The 22,319-nt window shown below is 46.5% G+C and overlaps 1 protein-coding gene across 3 annotated transcripts in view; it reads right to left on the bottom strand.

Annotated features, from left to right (window-relative positions):
* Positions 1–22,319, bottom strand: part of for (cGMP-dependent protein kinase for) — a 163,166-nt gene that overhangs the window by 41,413 nt on the left and 99,434 nt on the right. For all 3 annotated transcript variants that reach the window (XM_077649183.1, XM_077649182.1, XM_077649184.1), the window contains 4 exons: positions 5,013–5,179; positions 3,759–3,872; positions 1,453–1,558; positions 482–545 (listed from right to left, as the gene is read on the bottom strand). In XM_077649183.1, coding sequence (XP_077505309.1) covers positions 482–545; positions 1,453–1,558; positions 3,759–3,872; positions 5,013–5,179 — 451 coding nt within the window. The remainder of the gene's footprint in view (positions 1–481; positions 546–1,452; positions 1,559–3,758; positions 3,873–5,012; positions 5,180–22,319) is intronic.

Raw genomic sequence — 22,319 nt, 5'->3', positions numbered from 1 at the left:
AACTTCTCCCCGCTACCAGCTGAATATCGAGTGTCGCACTCGCACAGGCAGTGAAGCACCTATGTTTGTCTAATGTTAAGCTAAGCCCAATTAAAATGCCGTGAGTACACCATGACAATAAAAGCCAGCAGTTTCCATGTTTGACTTGAAAGGGCATGTTCTTGTCTAGTTTACGAAATTGCTAATATACAGCCAGCAGGAGCATGTATAAGTTTCATGAGCTCATTCCATCTCAGAGACAGAGCACACTTCTAGTTAGGTGATTGCAGTGATAATCTGAGTGATGCATGCCTGACTTTACGTTCCCCCAAACAAAGCAAAGATTGTCTTCACTTCCAAGTTGCAGTCACCTCAATTCGTACAACTGCAATTTCTAAAGCATGACTTAAAGATTGTTTTCTGCAAATGATAACAAAAAACACGATAAAAAAGACTGTCTCAGCAAAAAATATGCTTGCAGTAATACAAGGGTATCACACACCTCTTCAAGGACGTCAGAGATTTTGACAAGGGTTTCCTCTGGAAGCTTCCTGAATGTAGGCACACTAGAAGGCAATTTGATGAACATTATTACAGTCTATATGAAATAAGCAGCAAAAAGCAGGCACAATAAATCTTAATGTATGTCACAGGCATATATAACCATTCATGGTGGGTGAATAGCGCAACAAAGGCGGGACAAAGGCAAGATAAGCACTGTCCATAACCATAACAAGATGCCACACAGTCCCAACTGTTAAAGAGGTGCACTACCCTTCAACTCCTGTACAGAAACCCTCTCAAGTACACTGCAATGCAAACTATCTGCCCTGTCTATCTGCACAGAAGACACCTTGATCGGCTTCTGGGCCTTTGCCCAGGCAGCCGGCCTCGATAAGACTGCGCAGATGCTACCCACCGACACCTACCATGCCCGCAAACAAGTACCCCAATTGACCCCCGACAATGCTGAGCAGGTTCAACCATTAGACACAGACCCACTGTCTGATGCCCCGCTTTCCATCCTTTCTCTCCCTCCGCTTCCCATATTCAAGACTTCTCCTGACCTTCAGACAACGTATTTATTCATAGCCATAATGTCCAAGAAGTTAAGACTAAACATTATTTCTGCATAAACTTTCCGGCAAAGAAACACACAAGAACACCACCCACATGTGAACTTTCTTTCGGTACTCTTTGTAAGTGAGCCTGCCACTCTATATTTGAAGCGCACTTGCAGATGTGTCGCTCAATTCCTTCTAATAAAAAGTTTGAGTCATGAGTGGACATATGGAAATAACTGAAAGAAATGGAATAAAAAATATTCCAACAGACAATTCCAAGTAAGCTGCAAACCTCAACCTGACCTGCAAGCTAAAACGTGCAATGCTGTAATAGACAGAAGGCTATCCTAACAAAGTGAAGTAGTACAAAAAAAATTGCATTTCAGCACAATATCATTACTGCACTCACCTCTTAAGAAATTCAGTGTATTCAGACTGCCTGACCAGGCCTGTTCTCATCATGATAGTCTGGAAGCACTGCCTTTCAATGGCCCACAGCTTGCAATCACTGATTGCTGCAAGTGAGACAGCCATAGACACATTATTTTAATGAACACAGTACCTTTATTATAGGCCATTAATAAAGGTCAAGCTAAACAATATAATTTAGCTCATACCGCTCGAAAGACCTCGTAACAATAATTTACATTCTACGTGCTGCAATAATTTGTTCCCCATAATTTATTACTCATGCTATGAAATATTCGCTATAACCACACCTAAACTTTAAAAAAAGTTAATTCTTAAATGGTCATCTAAGCTCAACATCAATGTAGAACATTCCAGTTCAAACTGTAAAGGTGTTGGCCTGTTATACATCTTTTCTTCATGGTCACTGCCTGCTAATTTTTGGTAATGGCTCCTTGTAGAAGTTCTGCGTCTATTTTTATCGTGTTATTAGGCAACAGTGCAAATCTATTGCATAACTCCACTGCTTTGATGTGGCTCACCAGTGAACCACAAATATCAAATGGTCACATCTCAAAGAACCAATTGTCAAAAGGCTCATAACAATGTCAGTTTAAAACCTGTGACAAGGGCCCTTTGTAAGTTGAACACGGCGGGAATCTAATGAACATTAATATAACCAGGAGGACATCCCTACACATCCAATAATTCTGTGCATATGACATACTTTATAAACTGTGACATACAGCATTTATTTCAATGGCTTCCAACTTATCTGCCAGGCTAGTAGAGATCTTTCTCAGATATGTAGGTGACATTATTTCTGCATAATTTTCCTAATGAGCCTTAAAAGATAGAGAACCATGTTTTTTTTTTTTTTTGTGGTGACATAAGGTATTTCTGCATGGTCAAAGGTCACTTGGAATTTATCTTGGCTTTTGGCCAGCCTGAGCAACCAATTTACCAGTGATTGATGCACTAATGGTCCTAAAACACTGCTATAACTGCTTTGCCGGTAATTAATTGTAGAAGGAAATGATGACATCAATAAAAAAAGTATCAGAAAATAAGTGATAGAACCATTCAATAAAAATGCAAGTGGAAGTTGATTTCTAAAAGGAAGGTTGTCATGTTAACACTGGACTGTTGATCAAGAGCGTCAGAAGTCAACTGGTCTGCACTGCATGCTGACAACAGCGATGGAACTGCCGCTAAACTGTCGCGCTGGCCAGAACATGACACCTTTTCATGACAGTTATGCATGGTTTCAAGCATCCTTACATGTGATGGAGAAACGTGCTTAACCAAGTAACTGTCTAAGCAGATGATGACAGTAAACAGCGCTACAGCAGCAGACAGTGTTTGGCTATGGGGTGAAGCATTCTAGTCTGCAAAGGTGATTAGGTAATGAAGTGATACCTCGAAACGCACAACTTAACCAAGTGATGCAATGCCTCACCACGCCCCTGGCTTTCACACTTTGTTATTTCTCTACTTTGACTGAGTGTAATTCCTACTCGATAGCCAGTTAGCTGCTAGCGTGTGACAAGAATACTGGCCTTTTTGGTTAAAACCGAATTTGAGAAATTGATTTCAGCGTATCTTTATTGGCGTTTTTCGGTTTAAACCGAAAAGTCGAACCTCTAGCGTTGAAACACTACACAGAGTAAGAGGTCACATCTTTGGACCATTATTGCATCTCAAATACTGCATCACAAGGATATATACCACCGGCACTTGGTTGACGTTGGCAAGCATATGTGCTAGCTATGCACATAAAAGAAGCTCTGCTGCTCTCTGGTTTATTTTTAATACTTGGCTGTCCATAACGGTACATGTGCATGAGTAAAGGTTATCTGCTTAGATCGAGAGAGTGCAGAGATGTATATATTGCTTGTTATCTTATGTTACTATATACTCTAAAAAATGCTGGGTACAATTATGTGGTATGGTATCCTTACAATGATCATGTGCTATGCTCATAATGCTTATTTTTTACAAAATGTTCACACATTATACCAGCAACATGATGCGGATAGGATTTAGATGATCGGCAGTACATCCTTGCACTGCTACCTAGTCAAGCATAGCCGTCCAAGAGATGTTTCCAGTGTGTCAAAAGTTTTTCCATCGGTGTTCAAGACATATACATGGTTAACTGAGTCATTTCTATTGCATTTTCTATAAACCCTTTTTCTATGCCTTCCCAATTTTCACCTACAGTTCCCTTACACTCTTTCAGTAGCCGATCAAGCAGCTCGCTAACACTGCCATATGCACCGAGTAGGAAAGTACAACATTTCGCACCTTTTACTGTGGCTGTCCTGGTGCAGTTGTAGAGGATGGCCAGCTCACCAAACACTTTGCCAGGCCCCAGGGTGCAGAGAAATTTGCTTTCCTTTGTGACCTCCACTTTGCCCTCTGCACGGTACAACAGAGATGCGATTACCCAGCTCACATAAAGGGCATTTCATTAAGAGTGCACTAGTTCTTTATCGCCTGAATTACCACATCAATATGCATACAGTGAAGAAAAAAAATGGTATACATCAGTGAAAGCACAAAAGATTAAATCTCATGCCCTATTCTTATAAAAAAACTGCAATGCATACATTGACTATTATATGCATGAAAATGCATACAAGTGAAGAAAAAAAATGGTATACATCAGTGAAAGCACAAAAGATTAAATCTCATGCCCTATTCTTATAAAAAAACTGCAATGCATACATTGACTATTATATGCATGAAAATGCATACAAGTGAAGAAAAAAAATGGTATACATCAGTGAAAGCACAAAAGATTAAATTTCATGCCCTATTCTTATAAAAAAACTGCAATACATACATTGACTATTAAATGCATGAAAATTAGCTGAATTATAGTGCTACTAACAAGAAAGGTCAACAATTGCATTACAATTTGTGAAATGCTTCGTGTTCAGTGGACTGAAATGACAATGCTTCAGTGTTGCAGTGAATGATCCCGTATAGAAGAAGCCCTTCCATGACTGAATGCATCATTACAGAACATTTAGAAATGCTAGCTCACAATCAATGCAGCAATGTTGTGCAGCTGCTTTCACCTCAAGTGCTTATAACATTAGCACAACTACATACAGAACGAGTACTGACTTGCACATGCCTTGTTGTACAAAATTTATCATTGCAGACTTTGCTGATTATTTAGTGCAGTGCTTTTTGCTTCTTACAAAGCAAGAAAACAAGAGGGCACACTAAATTTTTGCACATTCAGTTTAACCCAATCACAAGTAAACTGCAATACCTCACCATTCTCAGACTGTTCTATTTTTTGCCAGTCTAATCAGAATTCCTCCAGTGAAATTTTAATTAATTCCTCATGGTTGTATGGCTTACTGTATATCAGTAATCTGCGTGTCATTAAACCAAAACTCTCTCTTAATGACAACCATTTTTTTGTTTCTGTATCGATCCTTTTGGTATTATAGTATAACTACTGCTTTGGATATCTATATGCACGCATACACATGCATAGATGCCAACACACGTGCACACACACCAACATATCAAAGGCCGCACCTTCCATGACATAGACGACAGAGCCAACATCGCCTTCTTTGATGATGAGGCTGTCCTGGGCATACTCAACAGGATACATGCAGTCGGTGATCTCCTTGATCTGCACTGTCTCTAGGTTTTTCATGAAGTCATTGTCTTGGATTGCTTGCTTGATAAGCTCCCTGGATCTGTGGAGCAAAAGAAGAAGCAAGCATGAGCTGTTGGTGAGACATTTAGCAGTGCTATTTTTATGCATTTTGTTCCATCTTTTAGCAAAAAAGCAGTCATGAAATTGGAATATTAATCAGAGACCGGCCTTATCTCGCTTTACTATGCCTTCATTTATAGCCATATCAGATACTGCATCACATCTTTGGGTAATACTTACATTACGCATTTATCACCCATCCAACATCTTCAAAACCAAGCCATTCGTATCATCACCTCTTTACGTGCTGTGTATCGCCATTACTCGGTAAACATAAGATATTATCAATTTCTGATTTAATTAAACATTCTCTTGGTTTTGCAGTATTCAAATTTCACAACAAGAAATTGCCGTTCGCTTTACTCACCCACAACGAACCTCCTCACCCCAAACGCGCACACTTTGCATCTGTGAACAGTTACTTACTGCCTTAATTATCCAAAGTCTTACTACAGCAAACAGACCGCTAGCTTTTTCACAACTTCAGTTCAGAATGTGTTTCCAAATTAGGCTAAAGAGTCCAGTTCACTACACCTGTTTAAAAATAATTTGTGTTCTGGTACTTAATTTCAGATACTTTATTGCAATTTTGTTTTGTTTTCTAGCTAGTGTCAATTTTTTCCATTTTCTTTTCTCTTTTCATGCCACGACTGCTGTTTTTTCACTTATATATTTTCTGTTAGTACTCATAAGGGGTTCCTCCTACAATCTTTGGCTCTGGGACCCCTTTCTAAATTCTGAACATGCACTGCAAGCATCATTCATTAAATGCAATAATGCTTTCAATCAAAAAGAATGTGGTATGCATTACCTAAATACGGGGTGTGCTAAGCAGGCTGGAATTCTAGAGTGAAAGCCTCATGGTTTTCCTGCCACCTCACCCCATTCCTCCGACAGCAAGAATACCTCAGCCACCACCTCAAAAATTTCTAATTTGGCTACCTGTTGCCACCAACTGACATCACTTGCATTTTGATGACCCCTTTTACCTAAAACTTGCCAATTATAGTCATTCTGCAGAAAATTCTCAGAAGACTGATCAACATTATTTTAATAAGCTGTTCATATATCTGATTCATTTACTTATACACTAAGCATTTTTTTTATGCCCTCTGCAGTCAGTGCAAACAAAAAAAAAACGCCATCTTTTGTTCTTGACATGGTGATCTGCACCAGTCCTGTGAGTCACACTGCCCCGTCAGCGTCAATATGAAGGTACCGTATTTACTCGAATCAGGGCCGACCCCGATTCTAAGCCGACCCCCTAAAGTCCGAGGCATATATATATATATATATATATATATATATATATATATATATATATATATATATATATATATATATATATATATATATATATATATATATGCCGAGCAAAAAGAAAGCAAGGACAGCGTTCACAAAATGCAAACAGCATTTACTGAATCTGAACGTGCAGAGTTGATTGAACGTCGTCGTCGCTGTTAGACTCGTCGCTGTGTTCCTTGTCACTGTCGCCTTCAAACAGTGCACTATCTTCGGTACCGTCAAGCGCATTAGATATGCTGCACATTTTAAAGGCGCGCACGATCAGAGTACCTGGGATGTCGTCCCACGCTGCACCTACCCAGCCCGCCAGCTGCGATAGCGATGCACGTTTGATGCGGCCCGTTGCCGTTAGCATGTGGTCTTCGTCAGTCAACCAGTCCGTGTAATAATTCCGTAGACGATCCTTGAAAGGTTTGTCGATGCAGACATCAAGTGGCTGCAACTGGCCCGTCATGCCGACGGTATGACAGCGAGGTCCGTCTTCGCTTGGGTCCGTCTTCACGTTGTCGGTCAAGTGCCGTGTGAGTCGACGACAACGAGCGAGTTCTTTGCCAAAAGGGCTCCTGGACGCCGTCGACACACAATCTTAACCCACTCTTCCACCATCGCACCCGTCATCCATGCGTTCTCATTTGCCCGCACAATGTCATTTCTTGGGAAAGTTTCTCGAGCAGGCAATGTCTTCCTTTTAAATATCATATAAGGAGGGAGTTTATAACCATCAGCTGTGCAACACAGCATCACAGTTGCGCGCTGCTTCTCGTAGCCCGCATAGCGCACCTTTACCTCCTTGGCACCCTTTTCATTCACGGTGTACGCCACTGGCATATCAAAACACACAGCCGTCTGGTCGGCGTTGCCGATTTGCCCAAGGTTGTAGCCTGCCGCTTCTCTCTTTCGCAGCACGTGGCGCTGAAAAGCTATCAGGTTTTCTTAGAGATCGCTTGGCAGCTTCTGGGTGATTGAAGTGCGACGTCGGAGGCTGAAGCCGAAGTGCTTCATGAATTTCTGAAGCCAGCACCGGCTGGCTTTGAAATCCTTTTGAAATCGCTCCCTCGAAAGTTCCCTAGCTTTCGCTTGGAGCACTTCTGTTGTCACTGGAAGGGTAGCTGCTCCCTGCGTCCGAACAAAGTCGGCCAAAACTGTCTCCACTTCGTGGTGACGGCCTTTCTTTGGTCCACTAAATGCCATTCTCGTTGCGGCGCACGCAAAAAGCTGCTGTCGTTGTCCCCTCCGACGACGGACGTTTTTCTCGTCGACGCCGAAGTCCCGCCCGGCTTGAAGGTCCAACGATGCCTCTGCGGCTATCACAACTTTTCGCTTGAAAGCGGCACTGTAGCGGTATCTCCTCCTTGGTACCGTCGCGATAAAACCAAATCCGCCTTGATAAAACCACGGTGCACACCGATACGGTCGACACGACAGCTCAAAACGGCGAAGTGGCTTGTGTACGGTTGGCTACTGGCACGGCTAATAGCGGCTGCGATACTGACTTTTCTAGCTATGCACCATATTTAGCAGTTTCAATGAAACACTGGCGCGTTTTTTAAAATCCTCGAATCTAAGCCGACCCTAGAGTTTGGAATATGATTTGAAAAAACAAAAAACTTGATTCGAATAAATACGGTAATCAATTTCGTGCCGGCAAATCAAAACAAATAATTTTTTCTGGTGTCACGATACCTCGTTCTCTAAAAAGAGTGGCGATGAAAAACAGAGATGAATCAGCCAGCTATATTTATGTATTTTGCTCTATATTTTAGATAATATATGAACTGCACTAAAGCACTTTATCCAAGTAGGTTTGCCCTAACGTAATCACCTTCATACTGATTCCGAGTGTATACATGTTCAAAGCACACATACAATGCCACGGCAACATATACCTTCATATCAGCCAGTGCATCACCTCTATAGTGTTTACTGCAGATGCTCAATTGCTGCCCAGAGACGAATTTCAGCACTGATTGCATATAATAGCGCAAACTAGAATTTATTACCTAAACAGGCACTTAATTCTGCGTTTGGAAGAACACCAAAACTGGCCTCCAGAACTGCTTCCGATTATACTCTTATCACCGGAAAATATCTGAACGATGCAGTTTCGACCACTTTTCTGGGCAGTACTGCACACTGATATGAGTGCTAAGAAAACCATAGGTGATGCGCATCATACTCCACTTAGCAGTAGATTGCAACATATCATATATCTTCGTCAGACCCGAGCAAAAGTTTCGCCAGTCAGCATAAATCTTATAATACATATCTCCAGCTTTTGTGGTCCCGTGAATGTACACACAAAATCTGGCAGCCGTAGGTCCAACAGTTCTTCCTTAAGAGTTTTCTCCATGCTCTCTGCTGGGGCCCTCTAGGCCTACATAAACATGCCTCAACATTTTATGGCATATATTTAGTTAAATACATGCACGAGAGAACGCGTATTTAAATAAAAATTACAAGATATCTCAAGAAAAAGCGCGAGAGAATTGGGAGCTGTTTGACCGCTGGGAGAAGAAATCTGGTTTAAACAAGTCAACCAAATTGGGAGGCTGCTCAGAGCACCCGTATTGTTTCAAACTTGTTGAAAAGCTTACTATGAATTCCAATATGGCACTTAGGCTGCAGGAGTGATGCATTTTTTCAGGATTCCGTAAGATACAAATGTGCATTATAATGTGTGCGGGGTCTGATAAGGATATGATAGACATGCTGCATAAGCATAACCTGAGGAGCCGACTAAAAAAATACACATATATCAAATCCAACTTTTAGGAAACGGTGCATACTGCAACAGAGCACCTGCACTGTATTAACACCCAGAGTCATCAGCACTTAAAAGATGAGAAGGATTGATAGATAACTCTCTTCAAGCATAAATTCGTTTCCAGATGCAACACAGCGTGCAAAGCGCAAGCACACATGCGCTCTTTACGGATTTTCCTTCTTGTCGATGCATACGTTCCTGTTGGCTTTCCTCCTCGGGCGCGCTCGCTTTCACCGCTGTCCTGCCAGCCGGGGGGAGCGGCGTTCGGCGGGGAGCAGAGGCCCATTTGTCGGCGGCGTGCAGTCAAGGCAGCCGTGGCGACCAATTCTTTTCCTGCTTTTCCAAAGAAGGCGGGAGCCGCGCGTCCGGCAGTCGAAAAGCATGCAACAGCGCGAAAGCGACTCCCGCGACAGAAGCAAGGCCGCGCGAAGCGGTTCGCGTGAAAGCCGCGGCAGGTCTCTCGGCCCTCTACGCGCCTCCGACGGACAGCACACGCGCACAAGTCGTCCGATCTCCGGAAGCCGCCGAGTCGCGTCTCATATGCACGCGAGGCGCGGATCGTAGCGCACGTTTCCTGCGCCCGCCACGTTCCATCACATTCTAAATATAGCTCTCGTCATATGAAGAGAGTTTATGCATGGAAAGGCATATTACGGCTGATTGGACATGGACATAGCTTGGCCCGCGCGCTGCATGAGAACCAGCTAGGTTGCATGTATCACTATATGTGCCGTAAAAAATACACCAGTTGCGCAAGAATGGAGACAACTTAGATCAGGTTGCGAAACCATTGTAAATTTATGACATAATCAGCGGCGGACTTTACGGCAGAACCTCGGAAGAGGACATGGTACCATATAGAGTGGCATTTCGCCTTTAAAGGGGCTCTGAAACACCATGCGAGGAGAGCACATCAATTCACTCAATCACTGCACTGTGTTGCCATGAAAACCTGAGCCAAATAATACACTTTACACGCAGCAGAGAACCCACAATCACGCGTCAAAGTTGGCGAGCCCTTCCCGGCGCCCTGTTCATGATCGCAACTTCCTCCGTCCCCTGCACCTGCGTATACAAGCTGAGAGGTGGCTATCGGTTAGACTCTTTCAGACAGACAGCTACTCGGGCGGGTCATGAAGCTCCGCTCCCGGAGGTGCGGCCGGTGCACAAGGTGGGTGGTGGTGGTTGTTGCTATGAAGGGGGTGCGACAGAGGTGCGAGATGCGATCGTTTGCGATCATCACGGAACCGGACTGCACAAGGACGTACTGCCCCATGTTCGCGCGGCCGTTCGGCATGCACCTTTTCCGAACGGGCGAACGCAAAGAACACGTTCGCCAGCGCAGGATAGCTAATACAGGAAGAAAGGTTTCGATCTTGGAAAATCTGCGAGGATAAGTGCACTACATAGGCGCATGAACAAGCTGTTCCGCCACACGAAACCGTCACTCGTGCTTTCAGATGATGTGCAGTTGCGTACGCGTGTGTAGCGAGACCCGATTGCTCGTAAGTTAAGGTGTGCGGCCATTAGTAACAAGAGCGCCCGAGGACGAATTAGGAATGGAAAAGAAAGATGACTTACGGTCCTACATACCGCTATTGCAGATTATTCAGACCACAGGCGCTTGTGGACAACATCAGTCCGTGTATTACATGACGTCTTGGTGCTTCGGTCCAAGTAGCGCGGTTTTCGTGGACCATATTCGGAATAAAGCATTTGCGTTACGGCTGATGTGCTAGTGTTGTCACTTCCTCGCGGTCCATGCGAGACAGTTACTAAAGTGACTCCGCAGGCCAGCGCTCAGAGTGAGGCTGATTACTTATCACCAACGAGACCTCGAGCATTTTCATGCCCGCATATCGACCACAATTTTATATGGGAGGCTGACATAACTGTGAACTTCGTGTAGTATTAACGCGTTTCCATGCGAGCCTTCTAACAATAATATCGCGGAATCCTCCGAAACGCCCACCAGCTCCTGAAGACTCCTTTAAGCATGGTGCTCCTACCATGATAGCATTTGTATGACTATTTATTTTTGTCGCCTTTCTGTGTTTAACAAACCAGTAGAAAATATTTCGGGTTTCCTTAGCACCGCTAACAGGATGTAAACAAATGCGCACAACATGCATGTGAGCGCTTTAGACCGGTGTCTGCATGCACGTACACAACACAACGACCTGCGCTGCTGCAGCAGCATTAAACCTTGCCGCTTTAGATAATAACATTAAAAAACATTCAGCAAAGCCTTCAGTGGATGCAAAGACAAGCATTCAGGCGACCCATCCCTTGGCTCAAAGAGAGATAGCTGAACGGCTCTCCGCAACACGAAGCCGAATCACGTTTTCATGTCTCAAGTGATCAAATTAGGGCTCTCACATCTCATTTGAAGCTTTGGCTAAACCATAGTGCCGTCTGCCCACTCCTTTACAACGGCATCAGCCGAAACGCTGCATGTCAGAACCGAACCACCAGGCGCAGCAGCCGTCGCGAAGACGCGCGCCGAGCAGTCAGGAGGCGTGTAATGGCGGCGTGATCACGTGATCAAAGATGGCAGCCCCCATGATACCGCGCTGTAAATCCTGTATACGCAATCCTGCGCATGCGACGCCGGGTTCGGGGGATAGAGCAGCGTGCGGCGAGGCGGCGACGAAAACGCAGCGCAGCTGTGGGGTCTCTCTGGTTACCATGGTATCGGCGCATGCGCACAACTGCTCGTCCGCGTGACGTCAAGCTCGGCTTTGACAGTGGAGCGAGCACGCGGCCGCGTCGATGGCGAAGCGCACGCCGCACATTGCTCCTCTTCGGTTGCCATGGCAACGGCGCATGCGCACAACTGGCCTCTCCCATGTACCGCGAAGTGCTCGACTGGTAGCCCAGTGTAGCTCTCGCTACAAAAACCATCTGGGGCAGGAAAAGTGCACTGTATAGCAAGTAGGCGGCCAGCGAACGCGGGCAAAGTTGAACAATTACAAGCGATGAGCAGTGAAGCTCGCGGAGGAGGTGAAAGAAGACTGGCTAAATGAAATGGAGGTGAAACCACTCGGCAATAGCACGAAACGACGGTAAAGCAAGAATGAAAGGGTGTGGACGAAGAGTAAAAGGAACGAACGGAGGGGTTGGAAAAAAAAGTGAAAGGTTTGGAGAGGTTTTGTGGGGTTCAGCCTGGGGTTTAACCTCGTAACCTGAGTCGCTATTGGGACAAACGACTCGGGTTACGAAGGACGCCGTATCCACTCTGGATAATTTCGAACCCCTGGGGTACGTTCTTTAATGTGCATTGACATCTTACAGTACACGCGTGCCTTTATAGCACTTCGCCTCCATCTAAATGCGACCGCTGCAGTGTGGCGAAAAATACAATAAACAAGTGCTCATTACGCAGGAAAAAGAAGGCAATAAATAAAACTATGGGAAGAGACAAACAGCTAGATGACAGACCTACGTCCCGCGACGCGGACAGAAACATTTCCCTTAGTGTGAGAATGGGACAGGGCTCGCTGATGCGGCAGAAGTAATTTGATCGGTTATTTCTTTGGTAAGGCTGCCACTATTCGTGATCACTGAGCAGCCCTCAAAGACTGGCAGGCAGCCTCAGTCTCTGCAGTGACACCATTAAGGCGTCCGCCACGGTCCCTTCAAATCACTTTCCATCGCTTGAGCACAAGTACAAAGTGGAAACGGGGCAGTTTTCTGCATATATTTATCACGTGAACATAACAGCTGTTATTTTATTAGTGCATATGTCCCATCTGAGAATGCACGTCCAAGCCCAAAATGAATGCTCTAATGAAAGCGGAAGTTCATTGCGTTGTTAACTGCATCAAAAATTAGCATTTTATAATTCTAAAATTGCATTTATTTGGCTTCTGGTTACGTTAACGTTAAACTGAAATTTGAAAAAAAAAACAGTCATTTCAAAAACAGGCAGGAGCGACATGGAACTCAACTACAAGGTCTGTATTAATTAATTAGTAGTGAAAACCAAAGCTTTGAGAAGCGAGCATTAGAAGAACCAGTAACAGTATGGGTTGGCCATTATAATTAATGGCGCAACCAATTTAAGTGAGCTTGAACAAAGAATAAACCCTGACGCCATGGGTAGGAAATCGCGCACTATAAGGCGATTTGCATGAATGCATGAATGACCTTCATTTTGAAAATAGTGGGCGTCGTACTCCCTTGCAGCTGATGCTACATCCGCCCGTTCCATTAGCCATGAAATGCCGCTTCTAAAGCCTCACGGGAGAGCGCCGCTTTTGCCACTACAAAGCCTTCTAGGACACTGTAGTAAAATTTTTACTAAGCGACCATTTTATCATTGGCGCCGTCATGATGGTATGTGCGACCGCATTCGCGGTGCACACAAAAAACAGGATGCAGATGGCACAACTCGGCAGTTCGGAGCTTCAGCATTCATTTTTTTAATTGTTTTTTTAAAAGGAAATGGCGCAGTATCTGTCTCATGTATCGGCAGACACCTGAACCGCGCCCTAAGGGTAGGGATAAAGGAGGGAGTGAAAGAAGAAAGGAAGCAAGAGGTGCCGTAGTGGACGGCTCCGGAATAATTTCGACCACCTGGGGATCTTTAACGTGCACTGACATCGCACAGCACACGGGCGCCTTAGCGTTTTGCCTCCATAAAAACGCAGCCGCCGCGTTCATTTTTTTTTTCGCGTTCTCAAATTGCGCACAGATACAAAAAAGCTTTCGAAGCAACACTGAGATCGTTCTGTTAAGAAATGACCGGAACACCAGCGGATTATGGCCCCTCAGGCGCTTCCAGCGTCCGTGATGACGACTGACATATAGGTAAAAAGAAATCTGACGAGATTGGTGTAACCTACGTGGTGAAAAACGGCGTATAGGCATAGTGCTGGTTGCGAAGGCTGTCGAAGGAGTGATGCAGGGCAACTCTCAAACAACTTTCCGTGATATGTGACTAAGTTTGAGAGATATATTAGGGTAACCAGCCAGGAATATCGATGGAAGCTAGCAATGCTATAGTCACTTCTTGACGACTGTTTTAAGTGTGATGTTAGTCACATTCTATTTGCCAAGCAGGTCTAGTGTGTGCACATTCAGTTTATTGTCGGAAAAGCTAACTGCGATAATTTTTCGGAATGACCAGCGCGGAAACAGTCGGGGACACGAGAAGAAAAAAGTGTTTTTTTTTTCTTCTCGTGTCCCCGTCTGTGTCCGCGCTGGTCGCTAGCGCCCGTCCTGTCGTCAGTGTTTTTTTCTTCTCGTGTCCCTGTCTGTTTCCGCGCTGGTCATTTCGAATCATGTCTCACCAACTCCCCCAAACGGCAATTTTGATTGCGATAATTTGTTTTCGTGAAAGCCGACGTGGATATCTGAGAAGCGAATTTTTCGCCCTTGCCATCACTATTACAATGGAACATCTTGCGGTCACGAATCGATTGCCGCGCCGAATATCGGAAATCTAGGAATAGGCTTTAGGCAGAGGATACAACTGTGTTCTTTAAAATGCACCAGCGACTGACAATACGGGGCAGTGAGCTCTAGCCCAGTGCTTTTGTGATCTGAACACTGTGGCACAATTTTAATGTGTCGAAAAAGCGCACCGAAATCTTTCATGTTAACCCTCATTAAGAGTACCATGCCTTCACACACGAAAAAAAAACGATATCAGCTAGGGCATCTCCTTAATTCCTTTTTTTTTTGTCCGCACGTAGTCAGCTCTTACGGTACGCCTCCTGCAAATTTTGATCTGTGTGAGTTACCTTCATGCATGGCGATTTTCTAGCGCATTTGATGCGGACAAATTCACGTGTGTTAACGAAGAACTTTTTTTTCACATATCCGTATGCGCACGTACTATCGGCAGCAGAAATGAACGGAGTGGGTGTTCTCGGGGGAAAAAATGTCCTATCGCTGCCTCGCGACCAGGTCGTCCCGCAGTGTATTATTAACAGGGGTGCAGCATGCATGTTCTCATACCTTCTAAATTCTATTCGATCGTCTTCTGTGACTGCACCGAAATAATTTGTTTTCCGCTCACCCTCTTCCCGTAAACTTCTGCTGCCAATAGTACCTTTCCGTGCAAATGCGTCCTTGAACATCCGCTCCCACCAACAAAGTGCCGAGAGCACGCATGAGGCGCGAACGACAGGATGAAACTAGTTCGGTTGATGCTTGCAATCGAAAAGCGCCCCTCATCTGCGAAGCGCTGCAAATGAAACAGCCTGCACCCACGCACATGCCGCGGTTGTCTATGCTCTTCGCACTGTCCTGTAGGTCATTTAGTTGTTGCTACAGCCGACAACAACACAGTGGTAGCAGGACGGCATTATAGGACTCGATTCGTGGCGATACTTAGACGCAAAACGCTTTCCAATTCCTTCGTTGCGCAAAAGACCGCGCAGCACACTCGTACACTGTGCACCACGCCTTGGTACCCTGCCGCGCCGGCACATACCAGAGAGGAGCAGAGCTGAGCGCGCCGGGTTCGAGGCTATTTTCCTCCTCACCGCGAAAAACCGTCGGCGTCGTAATAGCAGTTGTAGTAGTGGTCGGCACCGCGCGTAGAAAATATTCCTTCCCTTACGGCGCGGTTCGATTGTCCACCGATATATGTGAGGCAGGCGTCACTTCCTTTCCCTTAAAACCAATTTTCATTTCTTATTGGGTAAATAGTTTGTACATATTACTTCTCCCCCTATCCTCTATTCCTGTCCCCTCACCTTTTTCATTTCATTTCTCCATTCTGCCTGCTATCCTTTATTTCCGCTGCCCCAGCTCAGGTGCTTCAGTATCGATGGCAGATGCCGGCTAGCAAAAATCTTTTCCTTCCTTTTTACTATTATTTTTAATAAAACCACTACCGCCACCATTTCATTTTTCTCCCCTTACGGCGCGGTCCGGGGCGTCGACCGAGATATGAGAGACAGGCGTAATTTCCTTTCATTAAATTGTTTATTTTTCGTTTTTGTTTCTACTTTTTGATTTTATTTTTAATTCCTGGCTTATTTCATTACATATACGTTGCTTAAGAACTGTTGCTAAATCAACTTTTACATTTTTGTTTTATTTACCACACAACTTATGATTGACAGCTCGTCCGGACAACTTCCGTCTACAACTTCCACGCCACTCATCAGCGTCATCAGCGCCACTCATCAGCCACTCAACGTCCACGCCACTCATCAGCCAAGAAAGCCTTTCGCCACAATATCCACGCCCCGCTGCGGTGGCTCAGTGGTTAGGGCGCTCGACTATTGATCCGGAGTTCCCGGGCTCGAACCCGACCGCGGCGGCTACGTTTTTATGGAGGAAAAACGCTAAGGCGCCCGTGTGCTGTGCGATGTCAGTGCACGTTAAAGATCCCCAGGTGGTCGAAATTATTCCGGAACCCTCCACAACGGCACCACTTTCTTCTTTCCCTCCCTCCTTTATCCCTTCTCTTACGGCGCGGTTCAGGTGTCCAACGATATATGAGACAGATACTGCGCCATTTCCTTTCCCCAAAAACCAATTATTATTATTATTAATATCCACGTGGGACTGGAGGGGAACGAAAGGCGTTACGCCTTAGCCCAAGCGCTAACCAGCCGAGCGGGGCAAAAACAATCGTACGATCAATCCCCACCCTTTACCTTCGTACCAATGTCATTCAATTACGCGAACGCCTCGAGATCCAGCGGCTTAATCGAAGGATTTATCCGCCCCCTCACAGAAAGACCCTCAGCAGTGAAGACGCCGTAGCTCGAAGACTTATTCAGACACACTGCCAAGCCTACACAGATACAGCAAGATGTCCCACTAACATATCGTGGCGTCCGACTTTGGTGTGCCGACACACATCCCACACTCTTCCACATCTCGTGGGGGTGCGGGTGCAAACCTCAAACAATTAAAGACGCCTAGCATGTCATTTGAGCAGCGGGAGGTACAGCTGCCCGGCGACAGCTTGGCGTGACAAGAAGCGCTCGTCCAGCAAGTTCGTCGCGCAGTCATGGCCAGTGGAGTCCTGGAATGAGGAAGCCACCCACTCGACCTCAATATCACTAATCTCGTTGGTTTAAATGCAGGATGGAGGGCTAGTTGGGGCGCAGCGCGAAGGGTGAGAGTGCGCAGCTGCAACACAGCACTGTGGAAGGAAAGAAGGAGAAACATTTAAACCAACGAGATTAGTGATCTTGAGGTGGAGTGGGTGGCTTCCTCATTCCAGGACTCCACTGGCCATGACTGCTCGACGAACTTGCTGGACGCGCGCTTCTGTTGAGTCGCAGCGCAGAGGGTGGTGAGGGATCTGGCAGCTGTGGCGCGGCCCATCATCATGATGGGCCGCGCGACTCAACAGTGCAGTGCTTCCCTCTCGTTCTCGCCGCCCTAAGCAGAGGCGCTCCACCCCCTGCTGCGTCCGAGTGCTCCCTTTTATACCCACCTTAACATGACAAGGTGGGAGAAGAGGGGGTCGACATACCCGCCGCTGTGTCTCAATGGTTACAGCGTTCAGCTGCTGAGCGGCCGCAGGCAAAATGCAGACATCCGTGTGCCGTGCGACGTTAGTGCACGTTAAAGAACCCCATTGGGTCGAGATTAAACCGCGGAGCTCTCCACTACGGAGCTGTTTTCTCTTTTGTTTCACTCCCTCCTTCATATTATTAACTGGTTTAAATTTGAGGGAAAAAAAGCGCAATGACTGTCTCACCCGCTGATGGACACCTCAACCGCGTCGTGAGGAAAGTGATGAAATAGGGAACTTCGGGTAAATTTCGACCACCTGGGGTTCACTGACATCGCACAGCACACAGGCGCCTTTTGCGTTTCACCTCAATCGAAATGCGGCCGCCGCCGCCAGGTTCGAACCCGGGAACTCCGGCTAAGTATTCTAGCGCCCTGACCACTGAGCCATGGCGGCGGGTCATTACGTCGCCTTTCCGTTCCCCATAACCAATATTTCTGGACATAGCCGTGGTTTCTCCGTCCCTTGACCCCTTCCTTCCCCTCCTTTCCTACCTTCCTCCTGCCCCGTTTGCTGTGGCGAAGTCTACGACGACGGCGCCGACCGCAGTGAGAGGTAAGGCACAGTAACTGTCCCTTCTGAGTGGACACCTGAACCGCGACGAGGGGAATAGCACTAAGGGAGTGAACAGGCAGAGAAAAAGAAATCCAGGAATAGGCGTGGAGCATACATAAGCCAAGCAGTGCAGCAGAGCATAACCAAACATGGCTGTTCCATGGGCGTGTGTTAAGCCAGTTTCGCATGCAAGCGAAAACGCTCGCCATTTCTCTCGCCGCAGTGCAAGAACCTGTACGGATCCCCTCAGCGCCACAGTGTCTCCAAGACGCCTCCCTCTCGGGAGACGCACACATCATCCCTCAGACAGACTTCGCACAACTCCCTCCGAACCTTGTTCTCGATCCGCGATTGACACGGCAGATTATGGGTTAGCATTACTGCTCTCCCCGAACGAATCAGCTGCTGCAACTGACGAGTTCAGACTGTGCGAGCGGGTGGCGCGATCCAGTCTGTCAATCACAGTGTGAGACGCCGTACCTCTGCTCCACTCTCCCGATCCAATCTATCAATCAGTGCGACACGCCGTACCCCTTCTCCCTCTCCTGCCCGCCGTCTAGCACCCTCTCTTCATCTTCGCTTTCTTCTCTCCTTTTGTACTTCCCTCTCTCCACTTCGCCACCTGCCAATTAACCGAGGTTTCACATGGACAGACGGACGGAAAGATCCTTCCGACATTGCAGTTCTAATGCTATCGCATCAAAAATTAAGGGCCAGAATTGAGCATTACCGCACAAGACAGATTTCAATTGTTCGGCGGCGGAACGAATCGCCGACCTGTCGAGGCAACGGTTTGGTCAAAGACCCTTGTCCCAAGTATTTCACCTCTAAGAAAGCCGAGCACCAGGGCGGGTGGATGCTTGTACCGGTACCATTAGCAAACCGGTGGATGCCCAGCGCCAAGGGGGAATCTAAACATGCGCCTCCCGCGCACGAAGCGGATGCTCAAGACACTAGCAAGGCCGTCGCTGTGCAGGCACTATAGGCAGGCATTCGGCGACACAGAGCTGTCTCCCACAGCCGCGGCTAATACTCCACAATGATGCCGTCCATTGTCGGGTAGGGCCGTCCCAAACCCTCTAGATGCGATCAGACAATCGAGCGCTTTTCGAGACGAGACCCCCCTTAGAAGGCAGACAGGGGACGTCTCTACCCATCAGAAAAACAGCTGGGTTTCCAGCAACACTAGGGGATCGAACTCAACACCTACTGCACACGAGGCGGATGCCATTTGGTAGGCCATCGCAGCGACTAGCCATAGAGCCTCAGCCGTCCCTATGGCTGCTCTAGTCGGTAACAGGACAGGTAGAAAGTCAAGCGTTGTGATAGATGCCCATTAAAGAAGTAGAGACAGCAAAATTTGGTTGTGTGTTCTTTCTTTGTAATGGCGCGTAAGGCATTAGCACACAGTGATCACCACGTGGTGTTCGCCTCCGACTGGTAAATAATCTATAATTGAATTTCTTCTCTATGCTGCTCCCGTTTCGGTTCCATCAGCGAAAACATGGCTTTGACGTCCAAGTTCAGTTTAGGTCACGTGAGGCATAAGAAAACTGCTGTATAATCGCTGCTTCTCCTTTCGTTGTCATTCCGGTTCCTGAGGCTGGCAGGCTGGCTGGCTTAAGCGTTGTAGCAGGTTGTATTATAATTAAAGACGAATCCGAATCAGCGATTATATCGCCGTCTTTTGTCTCGTATGTGACCTATACCTAACCTTGACGTCACTGCCACTGCTCAGCTGTTGAAACTGTGTGTGTGTGTGTGTGTGTGTGTGTGTGTGTGTGTGTGTGTGTGTGTGTGTGTGTGTGTGTGTGTGTGTGTGTGTGTGTGTGTGTGTGTGTGTGTGTGTGTGTGTGTGTGTGTTTTATGGAGGCAAAACGCATAGGCGCCCGTGTGCTGTGCGATGTCAGTGCATGTTAGATCCCCTGGTGGTCGAAATAATTCCGGAGCCCTCCACTACGGCACCTCTCTCTCCCTTTCTTCTTTCACTTCCTCCTTTATCGCTTCCCTTAGGGCGCGGTTCAGGTGTCCAAAGATATATGAGACAGATACTGCGCCATTTCCTTTCCCCAAAAACCTATTATTATTATTATTATTATTATTATTATTATTATTATTATTATTATTATTATTATTATTAGTAGTAGTAGTAGTAGTAGTAGTAGTAGTAGTAGTAGTAGTAGTAGTGTGTGTGTGTGTGTGTGTGTGTGTGTGTGTGTGTGTGTGTGTGTGTGTGTGTGTGTGTGTGTGTGTGTGTGTGTGTGTGTGTGTGTGTGTGTGTGTGTGTGTGTGCATGGAGCGAGAGAGAGAGAGACGGAAGCCAATCCGTCACCGAAACCAATGAGCATAGGAGATCTTTTTTGAATTTGTGGTGTTCGTTAGTGGTAATTTAATGCGGTAATTATTTTTTTAAATATGACAGATGAGAAAGCAGACGAAGAAAAATGCATGCCGCTGGCGGGATCCAAACCCACGGCCTCCGAATTTCGCCTCTGGTGCTCTACCAACCGAGCTACGGCGATGGCTGTCCAATATTGTGCTCTCGGGCTGAGAGTGTTCACCAGCGCCACCCTCGTCCATAGCGGCGGACGTAGTACACGTCCTGTATACGGTGGACTGTATTACCTCAAGTGCCACGTAGCAACGTGGTCGAACGGTGAGGGCAATAGCTGTGCGAGAACCCTGTTATGCTACCTATGGCATCAAGACTGCCAGAATCCAGGACCTCGTTAGCTATTGAGCAGACAAGGGAATGGAAAAGAGGGGCTAGTTATGACATACATTCGGAAGCAGTCACTGAAATCAAGGAGCATAGGGGATCCTTTAGAGCGAAAGCTTTACTGGCCGCGAACTTGCGATTTCGCCGTGGCGGTGCTCCGAGGAGGCACGTGACGTCACAACGCGCGCCTCGCCGCGGATATTTCTCTCTCTCTCTCTCGCTCCCTAGCCACTAGTGCGTATATGCCACTAACAGCACCGAGCCACAGGTATCCCATCGCTGCGCAGCGCCGCGCCTTTCCTCAAAATAATAATAATAATTGGTTTTTTGGTGGAAAGGAAATGGCGCAGTATCTGTCTCATATATCGTTGGACACCTGAACCGCGCCGTAAGGGAAGGGATAAAGGAGGGAGTGAAAGAAGAGAGGAACAAATAGGTCCGTAGTGGAGGGCTCCGGAATAATTTCGACCACCTGGGGATCTTTAACGTGCACTGACATCGCACAGCACACGGGCGCCTTAGCGTTTTTCCTCCATAAAAACGCAGCCGCCGCGGTCGGGTCCAACTTTCAATTTTCAGTTTTCTCTTTCTTCTTTCCCTCCCTCCTTATCCCCTTTTACGGCGCGGTTCGGGTGTCCACCGAGATACGTGAGACGGTTACTGTGCCATTTCCTTTCCTCAAAAACCAAACAAAACAAGTGAGCTGACGGCGTTCATAGAGTTCATTGGTGTTGACAACTTTGCAAAGGCCATTCATTTCCACGAAAGGAAAGGTGCACAACCGGCTCCGTGGAGACCTCAACCTCGCTTTCATGTACGTGGCGTTGGTGTCCAACTGCAAAAGCCTGCTTTGATTGTGTTCCGCACACTGGATAGGCACTGCGCCCTCCCTGCCACCCTGGAAGGTGGCATGCAGTTAATGGTTCATCGCGAGAGATGGCTCACCAAATGAACGCTGCGGCCTAGCTAATGCTGTAGTACCGCATGTCAGCCACAACGCTGTCATCGCTAATGCATTTAGTCCACATCTCTCTCTCACCACCGCCACGTGTATCAAAGCACGAATGAGGCGTCCGCACATCCAGGGAACCAGTTATGCACCCTTCCTTTCCTCAAAGCCATCGCCGTCTAGAACATTGTCATCGCCAACGAACACAGTGAACGCCGGCATCTTTCGCTTTGTACATCCTCGATTAGCTGAGTTCATCCACATTAACTTTTTTATATAATTTGTAGAGTTCATCACTGGCAACTTCATAGGATAATAATTTGAAATAATTACC

Source organism: Amblyomma americanum, chromosome 1 (assembly GCF_052857255.1).
Source record: "Amblyomma americanum isolate KBUSLIRL-KWMA chromosome 1, ASM5285725v1, whole genome shotgun sequence".
Lineage (NCBI taxonomy): Eukaryota > Metazoa > Arthropoda > Arachnida > Ixodida > Ixodidae > Amblyomma > Amblyomma americanum.
Note: the sequence above shows the minus strand (reverse complement) of the source record. Positions and strands in the feature narration are given on the sequence as shown.